This window comes from Pseudochaenichthys georgianus, chromosome 17 (genome assembly GCF_902827115.2).
Source record: "Pseudochaenichthys georgianus chromosome 17, fPseGeo1.2, whole genome shotgun sequence".
Classification (NCBI taxonomy): domain Eukaryota; kingdom Metazoa; phylum Chordata; class Actinopteri; order Perciformes; family Channichthyidae; genus Pseudochaenichthys; species Pseudochaenichthys georgianus.
The window spans coordinates 34,426,827-34,445,478 of record NC_047519.1 but is presented as its reverse complement, the minus strand read 5'-3'; the positions used below and the strand labels follow the sequence as shown (position 1 = coordinate 34,445,478).

The 18,652-nt window shown below is 42.0% G+C and overlaps 1 protein-coding gene across 1 annotated transcript in view; it reads right to left on the bottom strand.

Annotated features, from left to right (window-relative positions):
- Positions 1-604: 604 nt before the first annotated feature.
- pigk (phosphatidylinositol glycan anchor biosynthesis, class K) overlaps positions 605-18,652 on the bottom strand; it is a 42,547-nt gene continuing 24,499 nt past the window's right edge. Inside the window, exons 10-11 of the mRNA XM_034105123.2 lie at positions 17,206-17,281; positions 605-1,963 (exon numbers count right to left, since the gene is read on the bottom strand). Of these exons, the coding sequence (XP_033961014.1) occupies positions 1,847-1,963; positions 17,206-17,281 (193 nt within the window). The 3' untranslated portion in view covers positions 605-1,846. The remainder of the gene's footprint in view (positions 1,964-17,205; positions 17,282-18,652) is intronic.

The following is an 18,652-nucleotide window of genomic DNA, read 5'->3' as shown; positions in this document are numbered from 1 at the left end:
CAGAGTGTAGCTAGTGTTTTCTATGGTTGCATTCAGTCATCAGTTTCTATAGACTATCTGGATTTAGTTATTGCGTAATAATTATTGTGTTCCCACGAATTACTAATGCGTGGGAACATAATAACTAATTCGTGGCCACGCATTATTAATACGTGGCCACGTATTAATATTTTTCTCACCAATGTCACCAGGGGGGCTCCGTAGACACCAGCTCGAGTGCGCTAGAATTTGAAAATACACAGCCGGAAAAAAATCTGCCACTTCCTTACTGAGCCCCTCCTCCAACACACACGAACGCGCACATGACCAATGAGGGCACGAGATAAGTTTGTGCACAGATGGGAGGCTGACAGGCAGGTAGGCCTTCCAGTTACTTTAGCCGGGCCGGCTCAGATGATTGGTCGTGCTTTTTACAGCGCCACGGCTTCCACAGATGAATTTTTTTTATGGATTTCTTGTCAAAGCACTTCAGATATTCATTGCTATCGGGATGTTAAGAGCATTCCATGGAATATAACAAAAAGTGTATCTCGAGCCGGTTTCTCAAAAGGGTAGTTATCTATAAAGATTAATAATGGAAGGAAAACAACAACAAAAGCATTCATTTAATTTAGTGTTTCATCTTTAATCAGGGTATGAAAATTATCTTGCTCTCTAGGAGAGGGGACCAGGCAGAATGAGATTACAGGAAATTATACGCGGAGAGGAAGAAGAAATAAGCATTGCATACATAATGCATAAGAAAGGTATTTGGTGGCTGATGCAGCAGCTGCCCTCCGATACATATGGTTTCATTTCCAATCCCATCTATTTTCTGCTTCAGCTGCAGAGCACAGTTGATCCTCGCACCGAGGAGCAAAGACAAACTACCGCAGGTTCGATCCGTATGCTTTGAGAATCAGTCACTCCCTCCAACAATGAGCCTAATGCAGAGGAGTTACACATGCAGGGGAAGCGAGAGGGGCAAAAGGAGGTAAACAGCACCGAGGAGATTCATTTAGGACGGACGGCAGCTTACTAGGTTATCACTCACTTATCGCTGCTGTAGCGCCGGGCGTGGAATGGCCGGCGAAATAGCCGTCCATCATCCAGAATACAATCAGCGGAGTACCCGGCTGGGGAGCTAATGGATGTTTCCACAGGGAGGGCAATTTGGTGAATGGGAAAGTGGACGGGTCCATCGGGCGAGATGGGATTACGTGCGATTGTTATCCTTCACGAGCGTGATATGACAGTCAAGGGGTGTAATGTATATAGACAAGAGAGACATTAAATAGTAATCTCTTCACAGCCCACTCACAGCCAATCAGCCGCCCTCATCACACACTTTCCTTCTCCTGACCGAGCAGACACTGGAGTAGCACTTAACCAATAAAGCTTGCCGCCGCTACTGAAATATGTAGAGCAGCACGCTTTCAGAAATACATTAAATTATCTGGAGACTAAATTCAGTGCATCTTTGTACCGACTAACAATGGAATGGCTCAAAACAGACACTTTCCACACCAAAATAAATAAATACAAAATCCAAGAAAAACACCGACAACATGTCAAATGTCCGGGGTATTGAGGCACTGCAAATCCAATGCATGACTTTGAAGTGTTTGTCCCTTGTCACATTTGGAAAAATACACACATGCTTACATTTCATCAACGGAAGGAAATCACCCAAAAGAAAACTAAAAAAGGGCACCAGCTGGAAAAGCATTTGTGGTGCTAAACATGCCTTTCCACTTTACAGGGAAAATAAGCCTGTCACACCCCACACCTTTTCCTCCAATATCCCTTCAGCTCCATATCTGCAGCTTTGTGTCCTCTGATATCCAGCGGTGTGAATGCTGAGGCCTCAGAAGATGTGCTTGAGGTGCTTCATGCCGTACGTCTTGAAAAACACCAGGAGGATTAGAGTCCACAGGCCCAGGATGAAGCCATCAGGGGGGTGCCAGTCTCTCTGCTTTGGTTTCTGAAGGGAGACAAAGGGGGGAGGGGGTGAGGTAAGGTGTGGATGATGAGGGAGGAAAGTGGAGAGGAGATTGCAGGTTAGCTGTGGTGTGTATATTTGTCCTGTTAAGGCCACCGCTGATTGTTCTGTCATTCACACAGGCTGACACACACACACACACACACACACACACACACACACGCTCGCTTTATCTCTTCACAGACTTTATGTACACTATCTTCCGTCTCACACACACAATGGTTCACACAAAGAGCGGGTGGTAATTCTCATCAGCACACACCCCCCGTCTTGTGTTTGTCCCGTTCACTGCCACATCATCGCTTTGTGTTTGATTATACTTTTAAATCTCCTCCGTATTAAACATGCATCTCACAAGGAGCACATTTATATGCTAATGCGTTTGCAATATTCTGCGGAGAGATGAGATTTAACCTCTAAAAAGTCTTCCTAACTCCTCCACTGGCGACAAAGCTAGCGACAGGCTGCAAAGACGCACTTAAGAGATTTATGTTATCCCTCGCTATACACGCTGCCTTTATCCAGGGAGGCAGGGAAGCAGCAGTCAGAAAAGGCATAACCCAAAGCACCAAGAGTAGCCACTCTCATAACATACAGTCCAGCTGCGACATCAATACGTAGGAGATGGGATTCCTCTCTATCTGGATGGGCGCGAGGGTCCATTCAGCCTCTCTTAAGTCCACCCAACAGTGTGAGGAAGCTATGGAGCCACGCCATTAAAGCTTAGTATAGGGGCATTATTACTAGCCATTGTAAAACAAGATGGTGACAATAAGAAAAGAGATGTTTATAATATGGGGAATTGTCACGATACTTACATCGATCCCATTCTACAGGCTTCAAGATTCTTTTTTTTTAAGCTCACTGATAGAGAGGCGAAGTCCCGCCATCTACTAGGGACCTTATGTCGGAAAAATTATGTATTGAAGTCAATGGGGAGAGAAAGATTATCTTTCGATCCCGTTTGAATTGTGCCATGAATTACACATATGATGTTTGTCAATCTTAAAAAATAATTTCCACGTCAAAAAAGTCACAGTTTGTCGTAAAACTGTTGAAATATAAGACTATGAAAAATACGCAACTAGAAAGACTACAAATCCCAGAATCCCGGTCCTGCATGCTGGCTCTTACGGAACCGACTAACTCCCCTTGTGTGTATGCACAGCTCTCAACACGCCCAGACTTGGAGTGATTTTCACCTCTTTTAATACTTTCCGCCTCATTCCGACAGAAAGAAGTTAAATGTTTCAAATTGACGGCCGTCTTGGTGTGTGGTGCGAGACGGGAGATGTAGTTCATTGAGCGGTTTCACACAAAAAATAATTGTTACTTCACAGTTTTACAACACATTTATATTTTTTTGACTTGCAAAATTATCTTTTAAATTGACAAACATCATATGTGTAATTCGTGGCACAATTCAAACGGGATCGAAAGATAATCTTTCTCTCTCCATTGACTTCAATGCATAATTCTTCCGAAATAAGGTCCCATGGAGCTCCCCCGGAAAGGGAGGGACTTCGCCTCTCTATTTGGTTTGACAGCATATGAATGGTTTAGCGTCACAGCGCTCCTATAGGCAGCATTCAGCAGTCTGGGCTACTTTTCTGAAGAGTCGGGAAGCAAACCATCACAGAGCTAAAAGGGTAGTGAATATTGTTCTGATCGATGTTTCAGTATAACAGAGTATAACACACGTTCAAATGACCTCTGCCATTACAGTCTGGTGTTATGTGTCCTCTACTCATTCTCTTAAGAGCATTTTAAATCAGAATTGAGGCGATCTTTGGCCGATGTTATTTGTGGGAAAGGTTGTGTAGCTACTTCAGTTCAGACAACATTTAAAGAAAGTTGAAAAGCCTGTGGTTAAATGAAAAAATAGCTTTTGGGAAAATGATGTAATAATTATTTGTCTAAAAAGTAATAATGATAATATATATTTTTTTGTGACAAACAAATAAAAAAATAAAATAATCAAATGAAATTCCCAGGATAACAAGCCAGAGAATCACAAAATGAGAACCAGAAATACGACTTATACAAATAATGTTAACCTAAAAAATCTGAAATTGCGTCTGAATGGCACTGCATACCGTGTAGCGACTCATTGCAGTGCAGACAGAATCGTTTTTATCTAATTTGTGATGACTGATGGCCTTTGGGTGTTGAAACCGTCTAATTGCCCTGCAGCGTAGAGGTGAATTGACCTTTACAACTCAAGTAGACATTTCTGCTGACTTACACTTTCTATGAGCGGTTGAAAACTGCTGAATTGGCATATGTGCAGTGGACAGCACTGGTGCACAAAAGAGACTGGCATACACTGAAGTGTTAAATATGTGCACCACCCACTGAGCACCAAAAGCCAGTCGAATGTGTTTCTGGCGCCTGAAACGCTCCCAGAACTGGCTGAGCCCGTAACATCGAACACCTCAGTTATATTCAGCTTCCTGTTCATCTCCTTTCTGAGAGACAGCCCGTCAGTTTGAAACCAAAACAACGGCTTTTTAATGACCGACTGTAACGCTCCTGCTACACAAAGAACATGTCTCTCGTTAGCTAATGGAGAGAGTGATGATGAACTTGACCCGACGCTTAAAACGACGAGTCTTAAATAACACACCGCACCTGATTTTATTCATGAAATATCATTTATAGCAGGCATCATTATGTTTAGAATAATGAGTATGAACTACTCGGGCTGGGGGAAATTATTGTAATTTCTCATTACTTTTACGGCTCCTGGTATGTGTGGCGGAGAGTGAGTTTCATTGAGTGTAGTCCTGCCTCTGGGTGCCTTTAAAGCTGCTCTTTTCACTACAAACTACTTGAGGACGCAACAGCGCTGCCAATTCCAGACGTGGACGGACTGGGACAGGAGTCAAATTGGATTACGGCAGACTTGACATTTATTTAACAGCTCAATCAAGAAAGAAATCAATAACGCTCCACTGCCATCCAGAATGCTATAGCGCAAACAGTGAGTGGTCCGAGCTGCATTCAGGGTGAAGACTTTCTGCTTCCATTCATGTTTTACTGGCAAACCACGGCCAGCAATAATCATATTTCAAACAAAATCAGAGTTTAAAAACAGGACTGATGTTATATTGTGATTTTGAGAGGAGCTGTGGGATATTCGATTCGATGTTCTTTTCTTTACGACACAACATTGGGACATGTTCTTGTTACAACACTTGTAGAAACGGCATTGAGTCCAATCAAGGTCCCTCCTTGATTGGACTCCCTAGTTCCCTAGTTGGAGACGAAAGCCTTTGCAGACCGTTTGCAGACCGTTTGCAGACCGTTTAAATGCTCAAGAGACGACGTATAAAACACATTACAAGAAAGGGGAAACCCCAAAAAGCATAAGAGAGGCTCTTTAACTCAGGGGGGTCAAACTCAATTTCATCGCGGGCCACATAAGCATTATGGTTGCACTCAAAGGGCCGGTTGTAACTTTAAGACTATATAAAAATACATATATAAATATTTAATATATTTAAAATAATGTATTATATTACTTTATTGCCTCTGCATTGGATTAGGGTAAAAGCGTCATAGATAACTACGTCTGAAAGAAGAAGTCTAGGGCAAATAAGTGCAAGTCTCTTCAGTGAGCATGTCACAAAATTATTTTAAAAGAAAATCCAAATTCTGAAAAAAAAGTTAGTTAAATAAAAAAATAAAAAATCTAATGTAAGATGCATTGTGGGACATGTAGTTTATGGACATCGTGCATCTGTAAATCGGCCTGTAACCGTATAATAAACATATTACATTCTTTCAGAGCTCTTGCGGGCCACATGAAATGAAGTCGCGGGCCGGATTTGGCCCCCGGGCCTTGAGTTTGACACCCCTGCTTTAACTGAAAGCCATGCTGAAGAAATGTCTGCTGTTAAATTTGGCTACATTTTGAATGGCCATTTTACAGCTTTGGTATTTAGCTATGCATATGTTATTGATACAAAATGTACTTCAATAAATAAATGATGGTGTAATATTATGGTTTAATTTGAAGTAATGTCCAGTTGTCTTTTATTCAAAAGGTCCCATGTCATGCTTTTCCGGTTATCACCCGTCCCCTTGTGTGTCATGAAGGTTGTTATGCATGTAAACGGCATGTAAAGTACGCCCTGTGGCGAGTAAAACTAACACAGAAAAGACCTCCCCAAATCGGGCACAGAACCTGGAAGTATTCATTGTTGTTTGTGTATTTATGATGTTTAAAACAAACAAGGAATCTCCCACGACTGTTTAAATGGGTAAACGTTTTTGGGGCTGCTAAGTGGGGATGGCGGAGAAATGCTCTCCGCAGACCCATGCTCACAGCGTTCGAAACCTTTTTCTTACTCAATGTTACACACTTATTGTTTTTACTTCGGCTGTGAGTGTGTGTGTGTGTGTGTGTGTGTGTGTGTGTGTGTGTGTGTGTGTGTGTGTGTGTGTGTGTGTGTGTGTGTGTGTGTGTGTGTGTGTGTGTGTGTGTGTGTGTGTGCTCAGGATGAGTTCCGCTTGTTCTCGCTGTATCGCCGAGCCTGTCTGCTTCTGCAGCAGCAGTGTGTGTGTGTGTGTGTGTGTGTGTGTGTGTGTGTGTGTGTGTGTGTGTGTGTGTGTGTGTGTGTGTGTGCGAGCAGCAACGAGCCTGTCAGCTTCTCGACCAATCAGAACACACTGGGCTCACAGGGAGGGGGGGCAGGAGCTCGAACAAGCCGTTTAGGACAGAGAGTGAATACACAGACTATTCGGAGATGCTGTGAGAAACCAATGTGAGTTACACCATTCATTCACTATATAAACTTTATCTAGCGGATAGTGTCTGACAAATACTGAGCTGAAGGTTATTTGGTGGACAAAACGTTTCGACCACATTTCAGTGAGTAGCAGCAACAATGAAGCTCTGACTATCAAAGGGATATGTTCAGCGTCTGATTCTGCGCTTTGTAAGAGAGACTACAGAAACAAATCTCAGACATTTTGGTTTCATTTGTCTGACGTCAAAGTAAGAGCCGGGAACAGAAATAGCCCTTTGTTAGAAAAAGGAACTGAATTCCTATTTTCACACTTCTAACTATATATGAATGGTGAAAACAGTCATTTCTGCCAAAGCTAGAACAGTTTTAGTCTTTTCACATGATATTTCAAATCTGATCCATTCATTCGCCACCTACGGAGCGCCAGAGAGGAAGATAGAAGAGTGTTAATTCTTAATAAAGAAATGGACATGAACCATGATATTTGAAGTACACTCATGTTTAGGGGTCTTTTCTTCATGTTTACTTGATGCACATTTAGTAATGGATACCTAAAGATGCTCCAGTCAATATATGTATAGGAAAAATAATCAAAAGACAATTTGAGAGGGTTCACTCGTAGTGATGAAACCACAGAAAATATCGACTGATTTTTAAGTTCCCCTCGGTCTTATGATGAGTTATTATTATATCATTCTGTCCGAGTGCGTCTCTCTTTGCGTCACCTTTCAGCAGCAGCAGTGAAACAGCTCTTTAAAAAGTAATGTACACAATCTTCATATTACAAGCCCTGATGACCTTATATAACATTTAAGGATGAAGGTCATTATTTAGTGTCTAGATCATGGTTATATTCACTGTGAAAAGCAGCCGTGGTTGCAGGTCGGATTTGAAGCATCTCGTGTTCCTCGCACTACGTTGAACGCTCGTCGGTTTTGACCCGTCTGTTTAGCTGGAACTCCCCAAATCCCAATTCAATTTGACAGCATGCTCGAGTGTTCGTCCTCCATGTTTTACAGTCTGAGAGACGCAGCGCGATGACAGCAGTGATCTGTCCCACTGAGACTGACAGGTCAGGCTCCACTCATTTTAAACAAATGTGGTCCAGAATACATTTTCAACGTCTTTTCTCACCACACTACATGCATCAGATCTGTGTTACAAATAAAAAGTGAGTTGAGACACTCTCAGCTACAGCCTTGGAGACAAAGGGTCCGGCGGGAAGACATGAAGAGCAGCTGAGGGTTAAACATCTGGAGGACGTTTGAAAATCTTAGGTCACAGGCTTCTGCACTGTTGGAGAAGCCTGTGGCCTGAGATGTTCATCGCCATAACTACTTTGTAGCTATGGTTGTATGACTAATAAAGAACCTTGGACCGTGGACAAAGCAGACGATGTTGAGTCGACTGGGAGTAGGCGGCCTTTGGGGGCAGTTGACCTCCGTGACAATGCAAGGAAGGTGTGTGTGTGTGTGTGTGTGTGTGTGTGTGTGTGTGTGTGTGTGTGTGTGTGTGTGTGTGTGTGTGTGTGTGTGTGTGTGTGTGTGTGTGTGTGTGTGTGTGTGTGTGTGTGTGTGTGTGTGTGTGTGTGTGTGTGTGTGTGTGTGTGTGTGTGTGTGTGTGTGTGTGTGCGCGAGTATGTATGGGTATGTAAGTGCAAGCCTCTCGGGTAAGGAAGAGCAAAAGGAGATGGATGAATTGTGACAGGAAGCCAAGTCAGCACCGCCGGCAGAGAGAGGAGCATATGTCAAGAGCAAAGAGAGAAAGTCAGTGGACAATAGGGCTGTGCATCTTCACTGGTCTCACGATTCGATTACGATTATCCTGTCAACGATTCGATTCGGTTCGATATCCCGGTGCATCACGATTCATACCAATGCGTTGCATCCTCAATTTTCTATATTACTGCACATGGCTTATTTTTCATCAATGCATACATGTAGTAAATACATATGAACTCTCTTTTTATTATTTACAAAGTGCTTCAGAAATCAATAACATAAATGTCTTGACATTAATTTATAAACCTAAATAAATGAGTTGTATAGGTCTAGCCTCCCTACATCTGTGTGTGAAGTTGTTCCATCCTCAAAAACAAAAAGCTAATGCTTCTGCAGTCGAGCTGCAGCTTCTAGCCACGGTCTTCTGTAAAGAAAGGACACTGAATGTCTTGAATGAGGCATCACACACAGGACTTGAGTCTGAACACAGCAGACAACAGGAGTATTTACAACAGCATATACAAACTAAAATACTGCATGTGGGTGCACACTTACATTCTCTGTTTTACTGTTACATAAATCCCATGAATGTATGAGATAAAATTATCTTCATTATATCTCAGTGATTAAGTGAATAACAAAGTTTCTATCGGGTCACTATCAGCCTGTCACTCATTATTTTCAGGGAGGGGGCGGGGCTTAGAGGCACGGAGAGGAGACGGTGATCGCGGAAGCTTTTTTCCTCCTGCCTTCAGAAACGTATATATCGTCTGAAAATTGCTAGAGGGCATTCATACTCTGCAATCCAAGACTTAATTAAATCCAACAAAAACCTGATATGATTGTAACGCGATTATTTTTGAAAAACATAAATCCCTGTGTCTCTGAGCCGAAGCAACACGGAGTGATTCAGAGCGGGTCCTTCTGCTGTTGGTTCTGGACTGGTGTTCTTGTGTTGGTGGATAAAGCAGACTGCTCCGTGTTCGGTGTTGCTGTGCCGCTGTCACGTCTGTTCCCTGATCTCTACGTCACCGACCGATTTGATATTAAAGTGACAGAAAAAACGTTATAGTAAAGCCGCGGCCGGAAAATCAGGAAGCAACGCTACTCTATAACCGATTATCTTCCGTCACTGCATCGAGACCGAATCGTCCACGTCCGCATCGCATCGTAGAAACGATCATTTTCAACACCCCTAGTGGACAAGAGTGATAACTACACATTTCCAACTAGTACAAATACATTTATCATTTGTTTAGTACATGCAATGTAGCCAGCCCAATGTATTTATTTAGTAAATAAATATGTATTTGGTTATTAAAGATTAGGCTTTTTTGCGGGTTTTCCCTTTCCTGTATTGTTTGATATAAGTTCCCTACAGAGGGAGTTTCTGAGGATAATATGTGATCAATATATGCAGACAAAATTCACCAATACACTTAAGTAATTAATATGCCATTTTCGTCACGATGTTTGGTCACTTTTTGTTCTGCCTCCGAACACTCATTAAAAAAATTACAGATCTACCCATACTGTTCTACCCGTATAACTGTAACACGATGTATTGGTCAGGCTCTGATGTCATATGTGAAAGAAAGGCTTTTATAACTGCAGCCAGAAACCCACACGGTTATTTTAACATGAAATACTTATATATTTATTACAGAGAAGCAGGAAACAGATTTGCGAAGCTGGAACCAGCAATGTTAGGAGCTTCTGCTTGATAAATGACTTCAACGTATAATCTGTTATTAAAATTGCTCAATATCTGTCAGCAAACTAATTGCTTAAATGACTAAATGCTACAGCCCTAAATTCAATAACTTATTCAAAACCTACTTTGAATATTAAATGTGGATAGCCACGACCACGGAATGAAAAAACAAGCCTACTCTGTATGAGATTTCTCTCACTACCACACATTCAAAAGATTGCAGCTTCTTAAGAAAAAGACGGGAGGCTGAAGAAAAAAAAATATTAAGCACAGAAATTCGAGAACAAACCTGACCTTCACCGAGGGAACCATTCACATCTCAATGCCAAGGACTTCGAGCAGCACGCCTCCATTACACACGCTTTGTGTTGCGTATTCAATTCACAAGTAAAATCAATTAACAGCTACCCATCTGATTGATTGGAGCTAATTAACACGGCCATGCAGGATGCTAATGGCCGTTGAGGGAGGTCTGAGACGCCCTGCCAAACAGTCAAGGTCAAAACTGCAGCAAATGTATGTTGATGAGGAGCCTTTCTTCTCCGCCAGGACACTCCACTGTATTACCCGGACAGACAAAGCAGTGGGTGTATTATTCTCTCATAAAGCATGTTTTGCTTTTCAAGAGGATATAATGTTTTCATTCACAGGAAAAGCTTGTCGGAGTGGGTTTGGCGTGTGATCCACACAATCCCTACATGCACTTTTAGAGAGTGTTGATTTGGCGGAGGATTGAAGGGAGGCAAAGTATTAATTGTCAGTGTTTCCACTTTCAATTCTCTGCAGCCATATGGTGTGGCGTCAAGCTGGCAAAAGAACAAATAACGATTTGACGCCAGAGACCAGAAGTCACAGCAGCGAGGCATGAAAAAGAAAAGCAGAATACATACATACATACATACATAAGAGAGTGACAAAAGGAGCTCCTACTCGTTATTTCCAGCGCTGAACATATTGTGATCAGGTGACGAGATGTGTGCGGTGAAAAGGGAAGGTGGCGGGAAGAGGGGATTCACCCCGTCACCAAGAGCGAGCTGACAACATTGACAGGGCATTAATCACACCCACACACACACACACACACACACGGAAAGTTTGTACAGACGCCATACAGCACAGGCCTATATTCCCGCTGTCAGTCACTGTGATGACTTTTCTATGTACGAGCCGTCGCCTGGTCTACTGGCAAACATTGAAATGGAAAAACGGTTTTCTTTGAAGATAAACACAGAGAGAAGATTCGTTTTTGTTGTTGGAGGCACGGCTGAAATCGCACCACTTGGGAATACTTTAGACATCAAATCTTATGAGATTCAATCACATCGGGCCCTTCAGATGAGTGCATCTGATCGGCGACAACAACAGACGCTGCCACGGTGGCACGAAAACAAAGATATCTCGGGGAGTGGCGCGCACAATATGACAGCTAATCTAAAGGGGAGAGCCGTCAAAAGGCTCTCTGGACATTGGTCATTCTGCAGCGGTGCAGATGGATTATGTTGAAGGGGGGAGAGGTGACTCAGCCTGTCGGGGCTCCCAGCCTCCACCCAGCAGGAGAGCTAGCCGATAATCAAAATCTCTGACAGGCGTCGCCGGGTCGATGGGTTTGTTTCTGCGTTGTTCGTGCGGGTGCATTTGAAAGACGAGTGGGGGTAGACAAAAAGAAATGTATGGAGACAAAAAAAAAATGAAGCCGGCGGAGAATAAATGGCTTTAATGACCTTTAATAGTGTGATGGCTTCTGTGTTGAGAACATTATTGACGAGGTTGTTTCTTATGTGAGCAGCGGGAAGCCGATCTGAGGCCAGAATGTATTTTCCAGGAAATTCTCAGAGATCAATTTCCTGTCGGGCGCAGAGACCCCTCCTGCTTCCCGTCTCGATACTCAATAAGCGCCCGACAGCGCTCCTGCCAGTGCAGCTTCATTTCTCTGGGCCAAATGACTGTGACTCCTTTCAAAAACTAACGGCAGCAGAACCGACTTCTTCTACGAGTTTTTTTAAAACTTAGCTGGTCAGCTGGACCTGACCTTTCGTATAAAAAAGTCATTGTAGAGGAGAAGAACATCAGAGTTCATTCAAATGTCAGCAACTCCTCCTCGACTGTAGTCCCTGAAACAGAACCAAGAGCATTCCCACAGATCTATCCCTTTTCTGTTTTGCAGATTTATAATTAGATGCCTCAGTATCTGCATACTAATTAAAAACAGCCACGGTATCATGTTATGTCTTTTTGGAGAAGTGGTAATTGTGTTCTTATGAAACCAACCAGAAAGCAGCTGTGGCTTTAAAAATCACAAGGCCAGGTTTGACGATTGGCATTAGTTTCTAAAAAAGACTTTTAAGCATTAATGTGGGAAACACAATAGCTGAAGTGTTCCGTTTATCCTCAGCAAAAACATCCTTTGAAAAATCTGGATTTGTTTTTAATTTGAAGTCATTACTCATTATCCCTATGTAAGATTGCAATATGACATCCCATGGGGTTTTAGACAGAATGCTTATAGCTCAAACTTACTGCATGGAAGTTGTAAATATCAATTCATGTTCTGTGGATTGTCTTTTACTTAATACTACTACACTGAACAAAAATATAAACGCAACACTTGTTTTTGCTCCCATTTTTCATGAGATGAACTCAAAGATCTGAAACATTTTCTATATTCACAAAATAACCATTTCTCTCAAATATTGTTCACAAATCTGTGATAGTGAGCACTTCTCCTTTGCCGAGATAATCCATCCCACCTCACAGGCGTGGCATATCAAGATGCTGATTAGACAGCATGATTATTGCACAGGTGTGCCTTAGGCTGGCCACAATAAAAGGCCACTCTGAAACGTGCATCTTTGCTTTATTGGGGGGGTCTGGGGGGGTCCGAAAACCAGTCAGTATCTGGTGTGAGGGGTAGGGTTAGGGGTAGGGTTAGGGTAATGTTGTGAATCGAGTGGCCCATGGTGGTGGTGGGGTTATGGTATGGGCAGGCGTATGTTATGGACGACGAACACAGGCCACTCGATTCACAACATTACCCTAACCCTACCCCTCACACCAGATACTGACTGGTTTTCGGACCCCCCCCAGACCCCCCCAATAAAGCAAAAATGCACGTTTCAGAGTGGCCTTTTATTGTGGCCAGCCTAAGGCACACCTGTGCAATGATCATGCTGTCTAATCAGCATCTTGATATGCCACACCTGTGAGGTGGGATGGATTATCTCTGCAAAGGAGAAGTGCTCACTATCACAGACTTTTTCAGATTTGTGAACAATATTTGAGAGAAATGGTTATTTTGTGTATATAGAAAATGTTTAGATCTTTCATCTCATGAAAAATGGGAGCAAAAACAAAAGTATTGCGTTTATATTTTTGTTCAGTGTATTACTTAGTCTTATACCCCGTTTATCTAGGCCCTTTTTGTATCTTGTTCTATGTATACATGTCACACTGTGGGACTGCGAGAAACGGTATTTCAAGATTTCTGTATGTATAACACACGTAGAAATGTTGACAATAAAGCTGACTTTGAAATATTAAAATAAAAAAGATAGCTTTGTTGAAATGACAAGGTGCTCCAACTAGCTGAAGGGTAGGTAGTAGGTACGCAATTAGCTTGAATACAGACAGAAGCCTCGATGGAGCTCTTTGGTAAAATAAAAAATAAAAAATGGTCCTTTTAATTTAAAATCATTTGTATGAACCTTGAAGCACTTTAGTTGGTGGGTTTCGAGGCACTCCAGATACCCAAAAACACCTTTTTAAAATAAAAATATTGATTACAGAAGCTAATGAGGATAGTGAATACAAGAGGGATGCGATTTATCCATTAAGTTGATTATATTTTGATTTGGTTAAAGCCCATGTGTCCATAAGCAGGGCGGGCAACCCATTAAGAAAGCTCTGAAATAACTCCTGCCGAGGTGTAGCTTTCACTGTCACTTACTGAAGCCGTCAAGGTGAAATCAAATACTGCTACAGAATTGGTATAACATGTATCCATCTCTGTTAGGATATAGCATTGGATAATACGGTGAGGATGGTCGTGTTAATGTTTTTAAATATGGGTTTTCAGAGGCAGCTGAACCCCAAATGTAAGCTCCACGTAAATGTCTGCTCTTGCCGGTGGCAAAGATGAATGCTACTTTTCTGCAGCACGAGTTGAAGGGGAAGTATAGAAATAGTATCTTTTAAAGGCTCTTAATGGAAGATCTTACAAGAGGGATACAGCCGAGCACAGACGGTGTGTTTTGAATGCCGAGCACACGTTCAAAAGGTGGAATGAGGAGGAATAGGTGTTCATTTGTGAAGGTCGGCTCCACTGAACGGCACAATCCATTTGGGAATGAGCTGAATGCACAATTTCTCGCCACAATCCTACCTATCCATTCTGCTGGATTTCACGGTGGCCCCTTCACACCGACACTAGGAGGCACTTGCATTTCACACTTAAGAGCCGTCGCCATGGAAACGACACAAAGACATCTGTTGCTGGATGTGGCCGATAACTTTCTGTTCCGTGTCCAAATTGAGGACGAATGTGTGGACACGCTACGATATACAAAAACAGCCACAGGTGTAAAAAACACGTGAACCCACAAAAGACATTTGACGATTCACCACAAATAAAATGGGTGTTAAAAAAAAATGTCGAGATCAGAACATCTTGAAGGTAGTTTGCTGAATAACATGAGGTATGCCAATATTATTAAATGTTTGTGTTTAGGGGAGATACTGTAAATATCTGGCTACCAGTGATGTTACTCAAGTGCTGTATATAGGAACAATGTTGAGTTACTTATAATGTATTTAAGTATTTCCATTCAATGCTACTTTATACTTCTACATCTCATAGGTAACTTCACTATTCTTATCTTACAGCTTTTAGAGACTATTCAAAGATGAAGATTTAGCATTAAAAACGTCTGATGAACTTTCAACAAAATGCATCGCGAAAGATTAAACCAGAAAAAGTAATCGCTTGAGGAACAAACGGGTTAAAATGTCAAATTTTCGACAAAAGAAATGAACAAAGTAAAAAAATAATTTGTCTATCAGATGCACAGACTGTATAAATAAAGTAAAATACTACTCAATGCAACCATTTTAACAATTAAATGTCATGTATTAATAATATATCACATATTGAGGCACTTTTTCTGCAGATTGACTCTTACTTTTAATATTTGAAGCACATTTTTATGATAATACTTCAGTACTTTTACATAAGTGAGATTTTAATTGTAGTATTTTGACATGTATCGGTACTTTTACTCAGGTATCTAAATACTTCTTCCACCGATGCCGGAAACTCTGAGAAGTGTTTGGGAGAAAGATTTGCGTGTTCCATTTGACGAAGATGAATGTGCTCACAGGTAATTAAAGGATTCAGAGACAAGGTGTTGTGGTGGTTGTGCCCAAACATCCAAAACATCCGGAGGAACAGCTAACTTATAAATGTCGACATTTCGAATTCTGTCCAAATCTTTTTTTCCTGAGAGGTAATTGGAGGTTTGGGTTAGCACTTTCTCGATGTATAGAGAAACGGACCCAGACAGCAGTAATGATAGGGTGGCAAAATGTTCTCAAGAAATACTTGCTATTCAGGGTCGAGGGAACGGAAATGGAAAAGGTTGCTGAATTTGAAAAGATGTCATATAAGAACTGTGGAAGAACAGAAAGAAAGTGGGGAAGGTTATACACCAGAGCACAGATAAGGGCGAATCGAAGAACGATGTATAGTCGGCTAGATGTTTTTATGTTCTTAAAAGGGTTCATGTGTAATGAGGATCTTTGTATATTTCTATTTATACAAATCCACGGTATGCAACCCATTTGAGTCATTTTGTCTCTTGCACCATTTATACTTATTTTACTGTTGTGTTAAAGAGGCCCTATCATGCTGTTTGGGGGGGGGGTACCTCTCCCGTAGTGTTTGTTACATCGTTTCATTTTTCAGAAGGTTCGGTTTGCGTTCACACGGGCAAAACTCAAACGGACTAGAAACTTTAAACACAAGTCAGGTGCTCGGAAATGCTGTTCAACCATTGGTCAGACATTAAGGGGGTACAAACGCAAATCCCGGCCATTTCTACCGGAGCCTCCGCCACGGAGCATCGGCAGGTTATTCTCATGCTGCTGTTAATCTGAAGAGCATATCAACAGACGATGGTGAACGGCACATATGATTATATAAACAGACAACGTGCGAAACAAAACATTACACACATAATGAGACGTTCTGCACGTAAGGAGGGGGTTTCACCGACGGCAGGTGGCTCGGACTTTTATGTATAGTTTTTAGTTTGATAGTTGTTTACTTTACACGACACTGTTCAACACTTCATTCTGATTCACTCTTTCGCTAACGATTTTGAAGACATCCGCGATCTTGTGACACGTAAATACTACGCTTCCTATGTTTTGGTGCGGACTGCGTTCACACCAGCGATGAACCGCTCCAGAGGTCACGAGCAAGACCACCTCTTTTAGGCGGGCCAGAGTCCGGTTGTTTAGTTCACTTCAGAGGTCTCGGACTGCGTTCACACCGACCCAACCGAACCAAGTGGCTAAATATATATATATACACGATTCTGAAATGTGCCATTACACAAATACTTTTACACGTGGAACTTCAAGTTTATTTTAGGGCAATACTTTTGTACTTCAAGATAAGGTTTTGAATGCAGGTCTTTTACTTGTGACAGAGTACTTTTACAATTAAGTACGGATACTTTTACTTAAAATCGGAGTACTTCCTCCGCCACTGGTTAATGTTTCTATTGTGCATATGACAAACAAAGCCTTTGAACTTTGACTGATTGTGTACCCCTCTTCTTCTTGGGGGTGAGGAAAGAGCAATGGGGGAGAATATCATATGCATTTGTGTGTTTGGCTATTATAATGAAAAATAGAAATTGCAAGTAATAAGAAATATTTCGGGATCATATCATCGAGGACCTTTTCTTGTTGTTTTGAGTGTCCCACCCCTAATGACCCTGAAGAGTGTGCATGCGTGCGTGTGTGTGCGTCTCTTACCTGATGGATGATCTCAGACACCGGCAGCTGGTCTGCGTAGGAGTACTTCTCTACCTGAAGCTCTTCATAGACAGGACTGCAAGACAAAACACACACCAAACGGACTCCGTTAGCATTTACCTGAAGTTAATTGCACTTTGGAAAAATTAAGCTTTCGTTAAATAGATGCCATTATTCAGAAATAAATCAAAGCTGTCGGGAAGAGGAACGAACCTGAGCGTTTCTGTTGGCAGTGTGTGTCTAGAGGAGGTGTGTGTGATTAACACCATTTAAGAGCCGAGGCAATGACATGCAGTGCAAATGAATGCAAGTCAATCCGTGTTCCAAGTCTCCTCGTAGAGAGAGCAAACCATCTTATTAAGTTCATCCCATGTACATCACCACAGAAGACACATGGTAAAAATACTACAGGAAATCATTTTGTATGTGATACTATACGTAAAGCCTGTTTTCCAAGCAACACACACCTTTTTAATGTCAAATGTTAGAGGCGTTGGTTGAGCTCCAAACGAACAAGCTCCCAAGGTGCACTCTGGTTAGCTTTTAACTCCGAGTCAACATCAATGACGAAATCAATGTTGAGCCGCTAAACCAAATGGTGTTGGTGGCTTGTTGTTGATGCTCCACAGCAAACATCAGATCTCTTATCGATTAGATTTCACAAACCTCCAGCAGCACTCTAGTGGTAGCTCTTATCCAGTTTAAGGAAATACAAAGGAACATTCTGCCTTAGCTTTTAGGCCTTTCGTGGGGCATGATCAGTACGGCCTTAAAGGTGGGGTAGGTACGTTTGAGAAACCGGCTCGAGATACACTTTGTTATATTCCATGGAATGCTCTTAACATCCCGATAGCAATGAATATCTGAAGTGCTTTGATGAAAAATCCATAAAAAAAATGCATCTGTGGAAGCCGTGGCGCTGTAAAAAGCACGACCAATCATCTGAGCCAGCCCGGCTAAAGTAACTGGATGGCCTACCTGCCTGTCAGCCTCCCATCTGTGCACAAACTTATCTCGTGCCCTCATTGGTCAAGTGCTCGTTCGTGTGTGTTGGAGGAGGGGCGCTGTGAGGAAGGGGCAGATTTATTCTGGCTGTGTATTTTCAAATTCTAGCGCACTCAGGCTGCTTTCTCCTAAATTACCTACCCCACCTTTAACTAAAAGACCTCCAGCAAGACTGAATGCCTTTTATCTGCATGGTTTCAAATAAAGAAGTACCGTATCCAAGGCCAGCACACAAAGACCATATCAGGATAAAAAGGCAAAGCTACTCAAAGTAAAACGAGAGACTCCTCAGCGCCTATTAATCCTTCCTGACCGTAAAGCATCCGTGCATTGAGAGTTGGGAATAAAACCAGTTCTATTTAGAGCCATGCATTCCTATATTTTATTCATAGAGGTTAATATAAATGGAGTAAGTTAAGGGTCTTGCTCAAGGACATTCATT